Source organism: Balaenoptera physalus, assembly GCF_965194825.1.
Source record: "Balaenoptera physalus genome assembly, chromosome: 1".
NCBI lineage: Eukaryota > Metazoa > Chordata > Mammalia > Artiodactyla > Balaenopteridae > Balaenoptera > Balaenoptera physalus.
The window spans coordinates 29,348,269-29,363,013 of NC_138882.1; the positions used below are offsets into that span (position 1 = coordinate 29,348,269).

At 36.9% G+C, this 14,745-nt stretch overlaps 1 protein-coding gene across 11 annotated transcripts in view; it reads right to left on the reverse strand.

Moving 5' to 3' along the window:
- Positions 1-14,745, reverse strand: part of SDCCAG8 (SHH signaling and ciliogenesis regulator SDCCAG8) — a 263,302-nt gene that overhangs the window by 116,697 nt on the left and 131,860 nt on the right. For all 11 annotated transcript variants that reach the window (XM_082470278.1, XM_082470276.1, XM_082470274.1 and 8 more), the window contains one exon: positions 11,071-11,213. In XM_082470278.1, the coding sequence (XP_082326404.1) occupies positions 11,071-11,213 (143 nt within the window). The remainder of the gene's footprint in view (positions 1-11,070; positions 11,214-14,745) is intronic.

Consider the following 14,745-nt stretch of genomic DNA (forward strand, 5'->3'; position numbering starts at 1 on the left):
ATTTCATTTTCTTTAATTTGGAAGATAAGTATGAAAGCATGCCAAAGAAGTTAATTCTCCGTTAACAGTTTATTTTCTGGCATCCCTAAGCCTTTGTATATGAAAAACAGATAGGAATAAATGTTGACTGAATCACAACAACATAGTCGGAACCATTCCTGAATTTAATGAAAAGCAAACATATGAAACAGCATTTTTAAAGTTTATTAGTTATATGAGTTGTGTCATGCTGTCATTCTTCCACTTTTAACAGATAATTCTTTGTGGAAATTAGTCTGAGTGCAGGATCTGAGTTTGGGTACATCTATAGTTCTGACATGGGCTCTATTTTCACTGTAGATTAATTTTATTATTCCTTAATATAATTATCATCTTTCTTCAACCCAAACATTGATGATTAATTCACTTGCAGATGATTGCGAATAAATGCTTTATTTCAGAAATAAGCTAAGAATAGAGAATTGCCATCAGTGCAACAAAGCAGAGCTTAAAGAGCCCCTAGGTTGTGGAGCTGCTTCCATTAGGTCTTGTTTAACAAACAGTTAATATCAGGAATGGCAAGATGGTTTTTCCTCTAAAGACAAAGAGGACTACTTAAGATTTAGAAAATAGGAAGTCATATATTTAACAATATATGTGTCCCTCTTTGTGTCCCTAATTTGTCGTCACCACCACCACCACCTTGCAAAAAAGGACTTGAGTAATTTGATCACTGTCCTAACATTTTCTAGATTGAGCAACACATTGTGACTGATAATTAATTTTACATGAATTCATATTAATAGCATAGGAGTCCCTGAATAGATGAGCAACACCTCAGATTTACAGAAACCTGAATGAGTTTAAATGATTTTCATACTCACATATATCCTCATAAAATCACAGTAGAGATCTGTAGGAAATAAAGTACAGTAGGAGATTTTTCCCAAGGCGACAGAAGATAATCATAAACAGACCTATGCCCAGCCAGGTCAACCACACTTCAGATCTGCTATTGGAAGACCAGAAAATCTTGAACACTGCTAAAACCCACTTATAAGGCCCCATCTTGAACACTCCCTACATCTATCTCTTGCATATATTCCAGTAGTGACTTGTTACTTTATTTTATATAATTCTTTTGTGGGTACAGTTATATTTATAACTACTCCCTCAACACAGGGTGCATTCTTTTGGTAAGTGCCTTGGTCAACAACAGGCTTCTTGGAGGTAGTCACACATAGGTGTCAGAGGGATAAGTTACAAAGACACTGGTACCCTCCCTGCAGGAATTCCTTTGACACTCTCCCTGTGCCCCACCCTCCCCATCGCTTGGTCAGGGCAGGGGATGCTCAGCCCTCCCACAGGTGACCTGCGATTGCTGGGGAGAGGCCACACAGACCCAAGGTGAAGCAGTCTTTGCTCAGCTGGTCATCGGCTTTACAGGCTGCTTCCAAACATTTTCTGACCTCTCTTGTACCCACTCTGAGTTCCTGAGTTCAGGGAACTGTCTCCTCTGCTTGTCCAATCTAATAGAGTAGTAGCTTAATAAAAGTTTGTTTACTTCATTTGGGCCCTGGTCCTCCATGAGACATGGCCCGAGACGGGCACTGAGGAGACTGGATATACTCCAAGCCTCCTCTTTTCTCAGCATCCTTAAAACGAGCTTTGATTCCAGGATTTACCAACCAATGAATCACTCTACGATCTACTTGTGGGTATCAGGGAGACATTAAATTACAAGTGAGTAATGCCTAATACTAAGTTGATGATCTTTTATACTTCTTTTAGCTTAAATTAGTATTAGAGAGCAGAGCTTTCCTGCAGAAAATTATTCAGACTTAGGGCTACTAGGATAACAATTCTGCTCTTGCTTTTTTTCTCCTGTTTTCATTGAACTTGATGTTCATTGCTTTGAATCAGGCAAGTGGTGTGGACAATGCCTTCTCAGTTTCCTCTGGGCTTCTTCAGAGAATGAATTGGCAGCCACCGCCACCATGCTCCAGGCTGTGGGCCTGTGAGGCAGGGAGAAGAGTACATCCCCAGCGTGGATTTTCATTGCACACACATTCGGGCTTCACAGACTGAGAGAAGCAAGCCAGGGAACGTTAAGCAGAACCTTCAGAGACACATTCCCTGGCAGCCTCTGACTCTAACCTCTCCTGCCCCGGGCCACGCTGAGACCAGGGTTCTTAGCCCATCAAACAGGTGGAGCAGAGTGGGCTTGGGCAACGTGGTGCCCACCAGAGCAAAATGAAATGCCTTGTCTTTCCTGGCTCTCTGACAGCCTGTTCCCTCTGATACTGGGTGGGGGAAGGAAAAGAGGACGCAATTTAAAACAGTACCAAGGCTGTCTATTTCAAGACTTGAAGATGTTGGTTGCACATATATCCATTTAAAATTATTTTTGACACGTTCTCTGCTTAATTTATTCATGAAAGGAGTATAAGAAAAAAATGAGCTTAACTTTTAAATGGAAACTTAAGGCTAAGAATTCCTCAATAATTTGGAAAAAAAAGATACAGTTCACTATGGAATAGCAAGAATACATGTCAAGGTTATACCGTTCCCTTCAAATGAAGAGATATTGAAAGCTTGGTCTCTTGACCTAAGCTAGTTGTCACCTGAAGAAGAGTGCAGTTCCTTCTGAATTTTTCACTAACAACAAAGATGAAAGGCACGTTTATCCAGCATTTACAGAGATCTTGTCAAACAGCCTGCTGATGAACTTGGTGCTGGAGACACAGAGATGAAAAAGGCCTGCTTCCTGGCCCATGAACTGAGAATTTACAACCCCCAAAGTATTTCTATTTAGCTTTGAATTATGTTTTTATGCTTCTATGTGAATATGAATCCAGATCACAGGTTCTAGAGTTTGATGGACCCAGTTCAAACTCTGCCTCCTCATTTTCCCTGCCCTCCTTCCCCCTGTGTGACTCCTTGTCTCACCCTTCCAAGACTTGGCTTCCTTGGACTTGTTGTTCTGACTGAGAAAGCAGGGTGTCTCAAGCTTCTTGCATAAAATATCTAATCTTTTACAAAGCATTAGCTTTGTAAAATGCAAAAAAAAGAATTATTAGAAACTTTTTTTTTAATTTAAAGATACAAAAAAAGAGCACACTGACCATGTACTTGGATATTGCGGCAATTTAAAATGATAAAAACGTTTCCAAACACTCTAACCTTTGGATCTATCTTGCCACAGAGTAGTAACCTACAGCCCACCATGGACCACACTTACTATAGCACTGTTGTAGGAAAACAAGGCACAGTGCTTGGCACGTGCTAAACATTCACCTATGCATCCTTTACATCTCTCTTTTTATATTCTAAGAGTTCTTCAAATAAAACCACAAAGCATCCCTGTGGAAAACTGATCATGCTTCCTTGGATTTATGTTGACAATAGAGAAATCTCTCTCAAACCAACATGACAGAGATGGACTCCTCTTTCTCTTTCCACTTCCAACCATCCCTTAGTCAAAGGAAAAAGCAGGGATTGTTAAAAAGACAATAGAAGGGACATCTGCTGCTTTATTTACTCAGGATCCTGACAACCTTCCCCTAGTAAGAGCACCTCCCTTGCTTAGTACAACTCTCTTCCCTTACTCTTGAGGTTCTGCCAAGGCTGCCAGCCTCAGCACCCAAAAGGGTGTGTGTGCACATGAGTCAGCTTTGAAATTTGAACTGAAGGTTCTGAATTGGAAGTGGAGGAGCCAGGACGTCACATTCTTACAGTTTGAAATCAAGGGCATCTCCTTTATGTTTAGTTCAGATTGAAGGATGTGGCTCCATGCTGTGGAAGAACCTGAAAGAATGAGCCAACATTCAGACAGAAGTCGAGCCCTGCGACTGACAGAAAATAACTGCACAATGGTGCCGCCTGGAGTCCCTGGTCCAAGAAACCCCGAGGCCCCAGTCGCACCTGGGTTTTACATGGTCTGGTTATCAAACTAATAATTCCCCCTTTTGGGGTTTCTATTACCTCAACCAAAGAGTCCTGACTCATACTGGTAATCTGAGAGGTCAAACCACTAAGAATGCAGTTACCAATAGTTATTAGGTGGAAGCTAAAGGCTCTGGAATGGAAGCCTTAATCACCTCTCCCCAAGTAAAGCACCCATCATAATCAGATAACCTGGTGACTTCTCTCTTATACTCTTTCTCACTTTCAAAAAGATACAAACACTATAGCTCAAGTTGCTATCTCTCGAGGTCATAAGGTCAAATCATCCCATCTAGATCACAAAAGTAGGTCATAGCATGATACCTATTTTATGGACCTCCCTTAGATTTCTGCTCTGAGAAGTGCTTTGAAGCACGTACCATTAAAAACGTTATTTATGTAAAAGGAGAAATACACATTTTAAAGGTAGCCCTGCTGATATAAGCTGGAGCCTAATATGTAATATCATAAAGTAATCTGCCCACATGTATGTAAATGGTAGTCTTGTGAGAGGGATTTAAATTCTATAGCTTTTTAAAGATGTTGGGACATGTCAAAAACAAATATGTGAAGGAATTTCCACTTTTTAATAAAAGCCTCTCTTTCCTCTTGGGTAAAAAAGGAGTGAAGTAAAGAAGAATGATAGCTGTATTACAATGTGTTAAATGACTAAGGCAAATGATGAGCCAAAGGACACTGCTTCTTAGGAAAAGCATAAGCCAAGACTACAATTCACTGACAGGTATTTATATCAGTGTATAAGGGAGCAGCTAATACTAATCTCTATTATAAATTTACGTTACAGATTTTCTTGGTTGTCTTTTAGAAACAATCGCATTAATCCATTTCCCTACTAATTCACATAGAACTACAGCCTGATGGATAACTGTATAGGCTTTGCAAGCAAATTGCTGGGTTTCAAATACATACCAGCTGTGTGACCTTAGACGAATCGTTTTGCTTCTTTGTGCCTAGTTGCATCAAATGTAAAACAAGGAAATAATAGTCTGCATCTTACAGGGCTATTGGGAGGGATAAATGAAAAGCACTCAGCTCAGTTCCCAGAGCACAGGAGAGGTTCAGTAAATGATGGCCCCTTGCCTTTAGCTCCTACCTCTATTATTATTTTTTAAAAAGCTACTTCATGTGGCATGGTACCAGGCAGATCCTAAGATGAATATATTCTTAACCTCAGAGACTGATACTTGTATGTATTTAATTTACTCTCATGTATGCATGTGTACCTCCCAAATGCCATTTTCCCCTCTGGAATTTCCCATGAAACTTCCTTCATTTCCATTTTCCTATATCCAAATGCTACCAAGGATGACTAAGAAATTACCTGTCCCTCTGTCCCTGTAATACTTTATCTGGAATCTCCCTTCTGGATCTTATCATTTATCTTACCAACTCTTTGTGTATTTTTTTTCTTCCCCACTAGCCTATAAGCTTCTGAAGGGCAGCATTTGAAGCTATTTTATATTTATATCTCCCATTATCCCTAGCACAGTGTCTTGTAACAGGAAACGTTCCATGCAGAGTGAGCAAATACATGAACAGGTATCTTTAAATGTACTTCGAAGTTTGTTATTGAAAAGAAAGAAGTTGTTTGACTACTACTAGCAAAGACATAACTGGGAAGGGAGTAGCCTTGCTTTTGTTTTCATGTATACTGGGCTATGTATGCTTAATGATCATGTTTATTAGGCACTGGTTTCAAACACTGTCAGAGGGGCCATCTTTTAATTACAGAGACCTCTAATTTAAAATCCTGCGTGTGTGTGTGTTTATGTGTGTGTGTGTCTGAGGTTTTCAAGTGAGCATATTTAGGGGAGAGGCATACTACACTTTACCAACCCTACTTGAATTGTTAGAATGGTTATCATTTGATTCGGGTATGCTTAAACATGTATGTGCATACTAAGTTAAAAATGAAAGAAAAATTACAGAATCATAACATAGTATAATATGTACAAGAAAAATTCCCAACAAAAATTTTCAATCTTATCTCCATGTCATATTTTTCACCCTGATATACCTGATAATACATATATATGTATATATGTATATATTTGTTTATTTGTATATCAATACTGGGCTTTGAACAAATAGTCGTAAACTTGCAATATATTAACCATTCCTATAATAATGACTTACTGAGCTCCAACTCTTTGCAAAGGGCTGAGGTAGGTGCTCTGAAAAATATAATATTAATAAGGCCTCTCCTCCCACTTGAGGAATAATGCATTATAGAAGGGAAGACTAGCAGGTACATAAAAACTTCAGAATATGAATTTATTTCTTTCAGATTTTCATTTTTCCTGTTTTGAGGAATTTGTTCAGTAGTAAGAAGTGCCTTCAGCTCTAAGTAGGAAGGATGATTCAGGGGGAAACATGCTCCCTCTGGCATGGGTCATCAGGGAGGACTACAGTGGAAAAATCAGGATTTCAGGGACACCTGGAAAAGAAGGTAAGATTACAATAGGGCTAGAGAAGCTCAAAGGGGTATTCCGGGTGTAGAGAACAGTAAAAGGGGAGAACAGTCCAAAAGTTGAAGGAGGGTTGCATCTGCTTAAATCACATGCTGGAAATCAGCGTGTGAGAGGATGAAACTGGTAGCAATGAAATAAAACCAGAAGGTTGGGAGCCTGTCAGGCAACCTTAAATGCTGAGTGGTCTGGACCTTCTACAATAGCATGGCACCAAGGAAGGGTTTGAGAGCAGGTACCAGAGTCAAGACAGTGCTTATGGATATCCACTTAGCAGTGGTTGGCACAAGAGACTGGAAGGATGTTAGGAGAGTATTTTCATAACCCTTATGAGAAGCTGGCAGAGCCTAAATTACGATGAATGTAAATGGTGGGTAGGAAGGACATTTCTATGAAATCTCTTTGAGCTTCAAACTAAGGAAACATCTTAAACACAGGATACTCCAAGCAATTTAAATACCTAATGTCCAGAAACAGGAATTTAATAATGCATTGTCTTAAATCATTGTTAGAATCATTGACTATCAGAGCTGGAAGGAAACTTGATGATCTAGTCTAACCTAATTTTATAGGTAAGTATGTGGGTTCAAAGAATTAAGTAATTTGTCAAAAGTTGCAAAGGTAGTGAATGCCTGTTAGAAGATACTATAACTCAGTTTCCTTAACCCTAGGATACCTACCAACTGCCACACCCATACCCTTAGTAAAGTGTGTGGTTTTAATTGTTACTTCACCAAAAGCATACTTTGAATCACTCTTTATTCTTTTCTTACACACTGAAGGTCCCATTTCAGTCTCCTTAGCTATTCTTCCACTGTACTTGAAAACATGGTCCTCTCCACGTGCTTTCACCCACTCCTTCGGCTACAATATCTTTACGTAAAAGCATCCAGCTCTAAACCTCTAGTCCTGATCTTTCTCCTCACGCTAGATCTACCCTGGACATCTCCATCGGAGTTCCGAAATAAAACATAGTCTTTCCTCTGCTACTCCTTTTACATTCCCTAGTTGACTTAACGGATCATCCAGTTAACACAGGCTAGAAACTCTGGAATCACCTTTAATTGTAGCCTCTCGTATCACTACCTTAAATGCCTCCTGAAGATGCTATTTCCTTTCCATTTTACTGGCTCAGTCACAGCTGAGGACTACTACTGTACTTATATCCTAATTGGAGTCTCTGCCAATCATCTTTTCCAGAACCAATCTGTTTTCACAGTGCCTTTCAATTACCTTCTTTAAATACACATTGGATCCTATCATAGTTCAAGCTCTCTTGACTTCTTACTTGAGTTAAACAGCCTCACAACTGAGGAACTGTAAACGTTTTCTATAAAGGGCCAGATAATAAATATTTTAGGCTTTGAGGACCATACTCAATTCTGCCAAGGCAGTGTTATACATAATACATAAAGGATAATCATGGCTGTGTCCAGTAAAGTTTTACTTATGGATGTATAATTTTTATGTGTCACAAAACATTGTTTTTCTTTTTTCCCCCCAACCCTTTAAAAATACAGAAAACATTGATAGCTCATGGACCATAAAAAAACAGATGATGTGCCAGATTTGGCCTATGGGCTGTAGCTGCCACCTCTGTCCTAACTGGCCTTCTTGTCTCCTACAACAACTCTCCAAGTTCACTCTCCACACAGCTGTCTGAGTCAGGATCCCAACCCAAAAAGTTGATCATGTCGGCAGCCCTGATTAAAGTACGTCAAGAGTAACTCCAGAATATGGCCCACAAGACCCCTCCTCTGGTTCCTCTCCCCTTTCCAGGTTTATCTCTTGCCAAACACCTAATGTGACTGTAGAGTTTATATTCCCTCCCATCTTTATGTCTTTGCATATATTGTTCCCTCTACCTGGGCTATTCACCCCACCTTTCTCCACTTTGAGGACTCCTATTCATGAACTCAGAAAGCTTTCCCTATCACCTTCAGCTGCAATGCAGAATGAGCCAGTTCTCCTTTATATGTGCTCCTGTGGTAATCTTCACTTCTCTATTTACACTGTTATCACACTCTACTATAATTGCATATATAGATCTGGCTCCTTAGTAGAGTGTGAACAACCTAAGGGTAGGAACTGAGTTTTTTTTTTCTCTCTGTGTCCAGGGCCATCCAATATACTTAAAAGATAGTAGGTGCTCAATAAATACTTGTTAAATAAGTGAATGTTATATTTACTAATTGGGTCCTTCAATAAATGAATTTCTATTTTCCACTTTTAAGTCCAATTAGACAATAAAGAGAAATTCCAAAAAAGTGGCAGGTTATTTTTCTTTCAGATTGGCCTATGGATTTCTACTCCAGTTTTAATCGTCTTTGCCCTAGAAGATTTGAATCCTTATTTTATCATTACTTTATATCATCTTTTTCATATTTAATTTTAAACTCTGTTTAGAATATGCCACTCAAAATATTTAAATTAAGACTAAATGAAGCACTACCTGTGTGGGATTTATTTATTTCAGCTGGTTTACACTGAAAAAGAAAGACGTGAAGTTTCCCAGCCACACACTTGAGTATATGAATCAATAAAGAGTGGTGAGGGGAAGCAAACTCTAAAAAACCCCAAATTATATATCAGAAATATTTAGCCCAACAACCAAGTCACATTTTCAGTGCAAAAGAGAGATATACACAGTTCCTTCCATTTTTTATTGTCAACTTTAAATTTATGAATGTGGATTTTATAAAACATCAATATAGACTAAGTGTAAAATGCTTACAAAAGAGCACTACATTTAGAAAATAGGTAATTAAGTTTTATTTTCTATAAGACTAAGTTAAATTTTGGTAGACTTGTAAATAAAGCTCAATAGGAAAAGCTTTCTGTGGAACCAAGCAAAACCGTTTTTCTTAAGAACAAAGGAATTAGTTACCACCAGTCCATTTTCAGCAGTTGCTGCATCTTAATATGCTTTACTTGCAAGAAATGGATCTTGTCAGACAGTACAAATTGATACTGCACAGGAAAGCTCTCTATGGACTTTGACTTCAGAAATTAACTCTCTGAATAAGACAGAATGGCAAAGGGGACAAAACCAGCATTAATATTTATTTATTGAAGCTCAGCCACACTGAGACATTAAAAGCTGTCCTATTTCTGTGGGTTAGTGGTACTTAGCACACAAATTGTTGGTTCTCAATAGAAGTCTGACAGAGAAGAAGAACTATTAACTATCATGATCAAGCTAAATTCCAAAACTTCTAAGATTAAATAACCATAGGAACTATGTTAACATTACATTCTCAGTTCTACAATGACAATACTCTAAATGGGCATTAAAATAATGGTTATTATTCTGCAGTATTAAGCAATTTTTTCTCATAAAAGTGTTTCATCTCTTGGGATTTTTCCAGATATCACACATGTATAAATGATTTGTTTTCTTTCTTTCTTTTTTTCCTTCCTCTCTTTCTCTTTCTTTCTTCTCTTTTTCTTTCATTGTTTAAAAAGGAAGTTGGCAAACCATTTGGAATATTATCATAACAAAATGTTTTTAACCAAGTTTGATTTTAACAGAACTAGAGGCATCTTAACACTAACCCAAAACTTTGGGAGGTTCACCAACCTCTAGAATATTTTTTTTCTCCAAATGCAGGCTGTTCAAGTGGTGCTTTTCTCCATCTGTTATCATACCGTGCTCAGAATTACATTGTCATATTTAATGTAAAAGGGATCAGTCCCCTTTCATAGTTTAAATTCAACATATTACTATGATTAGAAGACCAGTGTTTTTCTAATTTATGAATAAACCAAATTTTATAAACTTACATGTGTATTTAGACAAAGTTCTCTCTAAAAACTGAGAAACTCTAAGAACTGAACAAACCCAAAGCCTTGATCTGAAAACTGAAAAACTGTACTAAAACTCAAAGGGAAAAGAAACCCATTTATATGGTAATGTGACTTACCTACAATTTCAGTTTAAATTTTTCTCTGTGTATATTTATGTATGTGTATGTGTGTTTTCAATACAGCAAATTGCCCAATGTTTACTACCTAAAATGTCTTACTGTAATTTAGGGCTGAGCTACATGTTTACTAAAGTTTTATGACAATGATAATCACATCACAATATCTCATGATGGAAGCAATGTAATTTGAAACCACGATAGTATAAGCATGCTTATAGTAATGGTTTAAACATGAACAGTGCTAATCAATTTCATCTCTAAATTTTACACCTCCTTAGGACTCAGGTTGCTTATTTTGTATCAGTTCCATCTCAGTTTGCATCTTAGAATGTCTTTTACTTTGTCTCTTTCACCACTGACAGTATCTGATTATACTCCTAAATATATTCCTCAGATACTTCAGTTCAACATTTTTATTAGACACAGAATTAACAGAAGAGGTAGTGTAGTGGTAGAAGAAATATGTCATTTTGCTTATATTGATAGAGAATCACCTAAATATTTGAGCACTGTAGATGAAAGGTTTTGTAATATATCAGTAATTCCCTGCCACACTTATCATTCACATGTCTGGGTGTTTTGCTTACCACATCTCCACTTTTCTTAATATGCCTAAAAACTGTGTGTGAATTGAATGACTAAGACTTAACTCTAACAACTGTTTGGAAGCCTGTGGCAAAAATCAGTGGAATGAAATTGGTGCTATGGTGCATAATGGGATTAGGCAGTACCTGGTGAGGTGCAGTTGGTGCTCAGATTTGCCCAGCAGTTCTGTCAGTTTCAGGCACTCCTCTCCGGCCCGGGTTGCCTTCTGCTGCTCCTGTTCCAAGTGCTGCTTGCTTTCACTCAGTTCTAAACTCAATTTCTCTATTTCCTTAGGTAGAGAGAAGAGGGAAAAAAGCATCCTATAAAATATATGCACTTGAATTCAAAATTATCTCATTTTTATTTTTGCCATGAATTTTAATGTGATGAAAAATTATTAGAAAATTTAGGCTAGCTTCCATTTTATGACAAAGGGAATTAACACAGCCAAAACTGCACATTAGTGAGGATTTTTCAGATCGTAAGATTCAGTCTAATTTTAAAAATGAAATGATTAAATGAGAATAGTCAAAATGGATAATCTGCACTTTGAATCTAAGGCTCAGTCCCTTTAAAAAATAATACGAACTTAAAAAGTCACTATTTTTAAAATACAACATTTCTGTTTGTGAGATTAGATCAGACATGTGCAGTGATTTACATCAAATATGAGACTTTTTTTTAAAAGATACATTTACGGTTTCATTTGGATGTTTTGAAAACCAAATTAGATCATAAAATAATTTAAGATATCTTTTAGAAAAATGTGAGGTGTAAAAGAAGGCATCATTATGATGCACAATATTATTTGGAAAAAAATAATTTAGGAAAAAATAAAGCATGAGAACCTTCAAGCGTTTTGAATGTATGACATTTCTGAGCTAAAATAATATTGCATTATAATTGCATTTTAAAAAGGCAACAAAAGCACTCTAAGATTAATAAACATCTAAAATATATGAAAATTTATGATAGTTTATTCTTTGGTCTCAGTATGAAATTATCCTTTTTTTACTGAAACTCAAATATTTCAAAGCAAAAATATGTTACATAGAACATAGTTTAAATAACTTATACATTAAAGTACAAATATTTATTTATTATGGAACATCCATAATTAAAAAAAAAAAGAAAATAGAAGAGATAAATATTCAGACTACTAAAACAAGAAAAACAAAAAAGGGGAAAGTAAAGGGTTGAAATGTTTTCAAATTCAGCAGAAAGCAAGAAGCAATTTTAATACACAAAAATGCAATCCACTCTTGGAAAACAAAACCATGTCTAAGTAGAGTTTTAAACTTGGTATTTAAGTACATTCTAATTTCCTCATGTCATTACTCAATATTCTGAACAATCTACAACTATATTTAATATATCAGGCAGGATAAACTAAATAATTTATTTTTCTACATTTATTACACTACAATTATTCAGTTTATCCCCATCAAAACTGTACATTACCAACAATATAATAAAACAACTTACTATAAGTTATTTATTTTAAAAAAACCTAAGTAATAATGAGTATATTGCTTTCATTCAGAGTAGATTTTCTATATCTTTCAGATTAGGATACTAAGTGAAACTGGTTTGTTTAAAATATTTTTAACCGTTAAAGTTATATCAATAGATTTCCATTCATAACTAAACATAATTAAAGAGATGGAAAAATATAATAGAAAAGTCTCCTAAGTTTTGTCTAACATTTATGAAATTAACAAAAAAGCAAAGAAATATAGAATTGGAATTATACATTAATTTTAAAATTTCAAAAATTCATTAATTAATTTTTTTACACAGTGCTATATGCAAGAATCTATACTAAATATTATGGTGGACTCAGAGAGTTTCCAACTCTACACTCAGGACTTAACAATTCAGTTGAGTAAATGAGACATAAACACACAAAAAGACTATCAAAATACAAAGCATATAAAAAACAAAAAATGAGACTTAGAGAAAATCTGTGCTTCAGTAGGCCCGATTAGGGATACACTAGCATGGGCAAGAAAAGTGGGAAAGAAGGTAAGGCCACATAAACTCATGGAATGATAGATTAGAAGAATTATGAAACATCTTGAATTCTAGATTTATAAAGCTGTATTTTTCTTATAGAGAATGAGGAAAAAATGGTTTAAACAGGTATGCAATATGAGAGCAGAGCTTCAAAAAACTGGATCAATGTGTATGATCATTAAAGATAGTAGAGACTGGCAGTAGGGAGACCACAAAAAGACAGGGGCAATACTCCAAACATGAGAAGTAGAGACACTTAAAACAGAAGTATAAAGAGAACATGATGAGTATATGTAAATATCAATAAAAGGAGAGCTATCAGGAGACAACAAAGAATTTTGAATTGAGAGGATACAAAAAAATGACAGAAATAGAAAATGTATAAAATTCCAAACTTTCTTTAAAAGAAAAGGTGCAAGGACTTCCCTGGTGGTGCAGTGGTTAGGGGTCCGCCTGCGAATGTAGGGGACACAGGTTCGAGCCCTGGTCTGGGAAGATCCCACATGCTGCGGAGCAACTAAGCCCGTGTGCCACAACTCCTGAGCCTGCGCTCTAGAGCCCACAAGCCACAACTACTGAGCCTGCGTGCCACAACTACTGAAGCCAGAGCGTCTAGAGCCCGTGCTCCGCAACAAGAGAAGCTACCGCGATGAGAAGCCCGCGCACTGCAAGAGTAGCCCCCGCTCTCTGCAATTAGAGAAAGCCCGCGCACAGCAACGAAGATCCAATGCAGCCAAAAATAAAATAAATTTAATTAATTAAAATAAAAAAGAAAATGTGCAACAATTTTTATAAGTACTTTCCAACAACAACGTATGTAACCTTACATTGGTAATTAGGTTTTAAGTATAAAGCATCTGCTTTCTTAATCTCATGTAATAAAAAGTCAGAGGCCACACTGAAAGTCAGTCAAACACAGAGATAAATAACATGGGCCCAGAAGTCAACACAAATCAGGGTTTCAGACACAGCTCTGGCACTTTGCAGCTCTGTGACCTTGGACAAGTGACACAACTCTTACCAGTTTCTTCAGTCTAAAATGAGAGTGATAACTCTAGCAAGCTCCTAGAACTACTGTGAAGATAAAATGAGATGATGAGTACTTAGCAGAGTGCCTAGCATATAGTAAGAGCTGAAAAACAGACAGCTAGTATCATTACTACTGATTTTTCTCTGTCTTTCAAGAAGAGCAAAAATATAAGTAGAAGAAAAAGACCTGCCTAAGGATATATAGTTATCACTGTGGACTAAAGAGTTCTTGATTTAGTTCAATGAAATTTCCGGATAAAGTCCTATTTTGGAGAAAACTGAATAAAACTTTATTATAATTTCAAAATGCAAAAAGCATTTTTGCTAGGAAGATGGAAAATTACTGCCTGCTTCTGATCATCTGTGCCAGAGAAACAGCTTATTGGTGCAGATAATCAAAATCAACAAATAATCTAACCAGCTGGACCAGGGCTCAACACTTACTCCCTGAGTCAGGAAAATCTGCCATGGCACCAACTCCAACAGTTAGAAGAGGAATCTCTTGCCAGAAATGCCATACTCCCACTGGCAGGGTAACCCTTTGCCTCACCCAACTAGGTCAAGGCTGCTTCCTTGGCTGTATGTAGTGGCTCAGGGATTAAAGACCAACAACAGTCATAGGCCAATTGTACACTACTCTCAAAGTACACTATTAACCTGCAATGTACAATGCAGTTTGATATGGCCATCTTTTGGCTAACCAGGCAAAGACAAGTCCAGATAGCTTTACACTGTACCAAAAGATACACTTCAAGTCATGAATGTAACCACAGGAA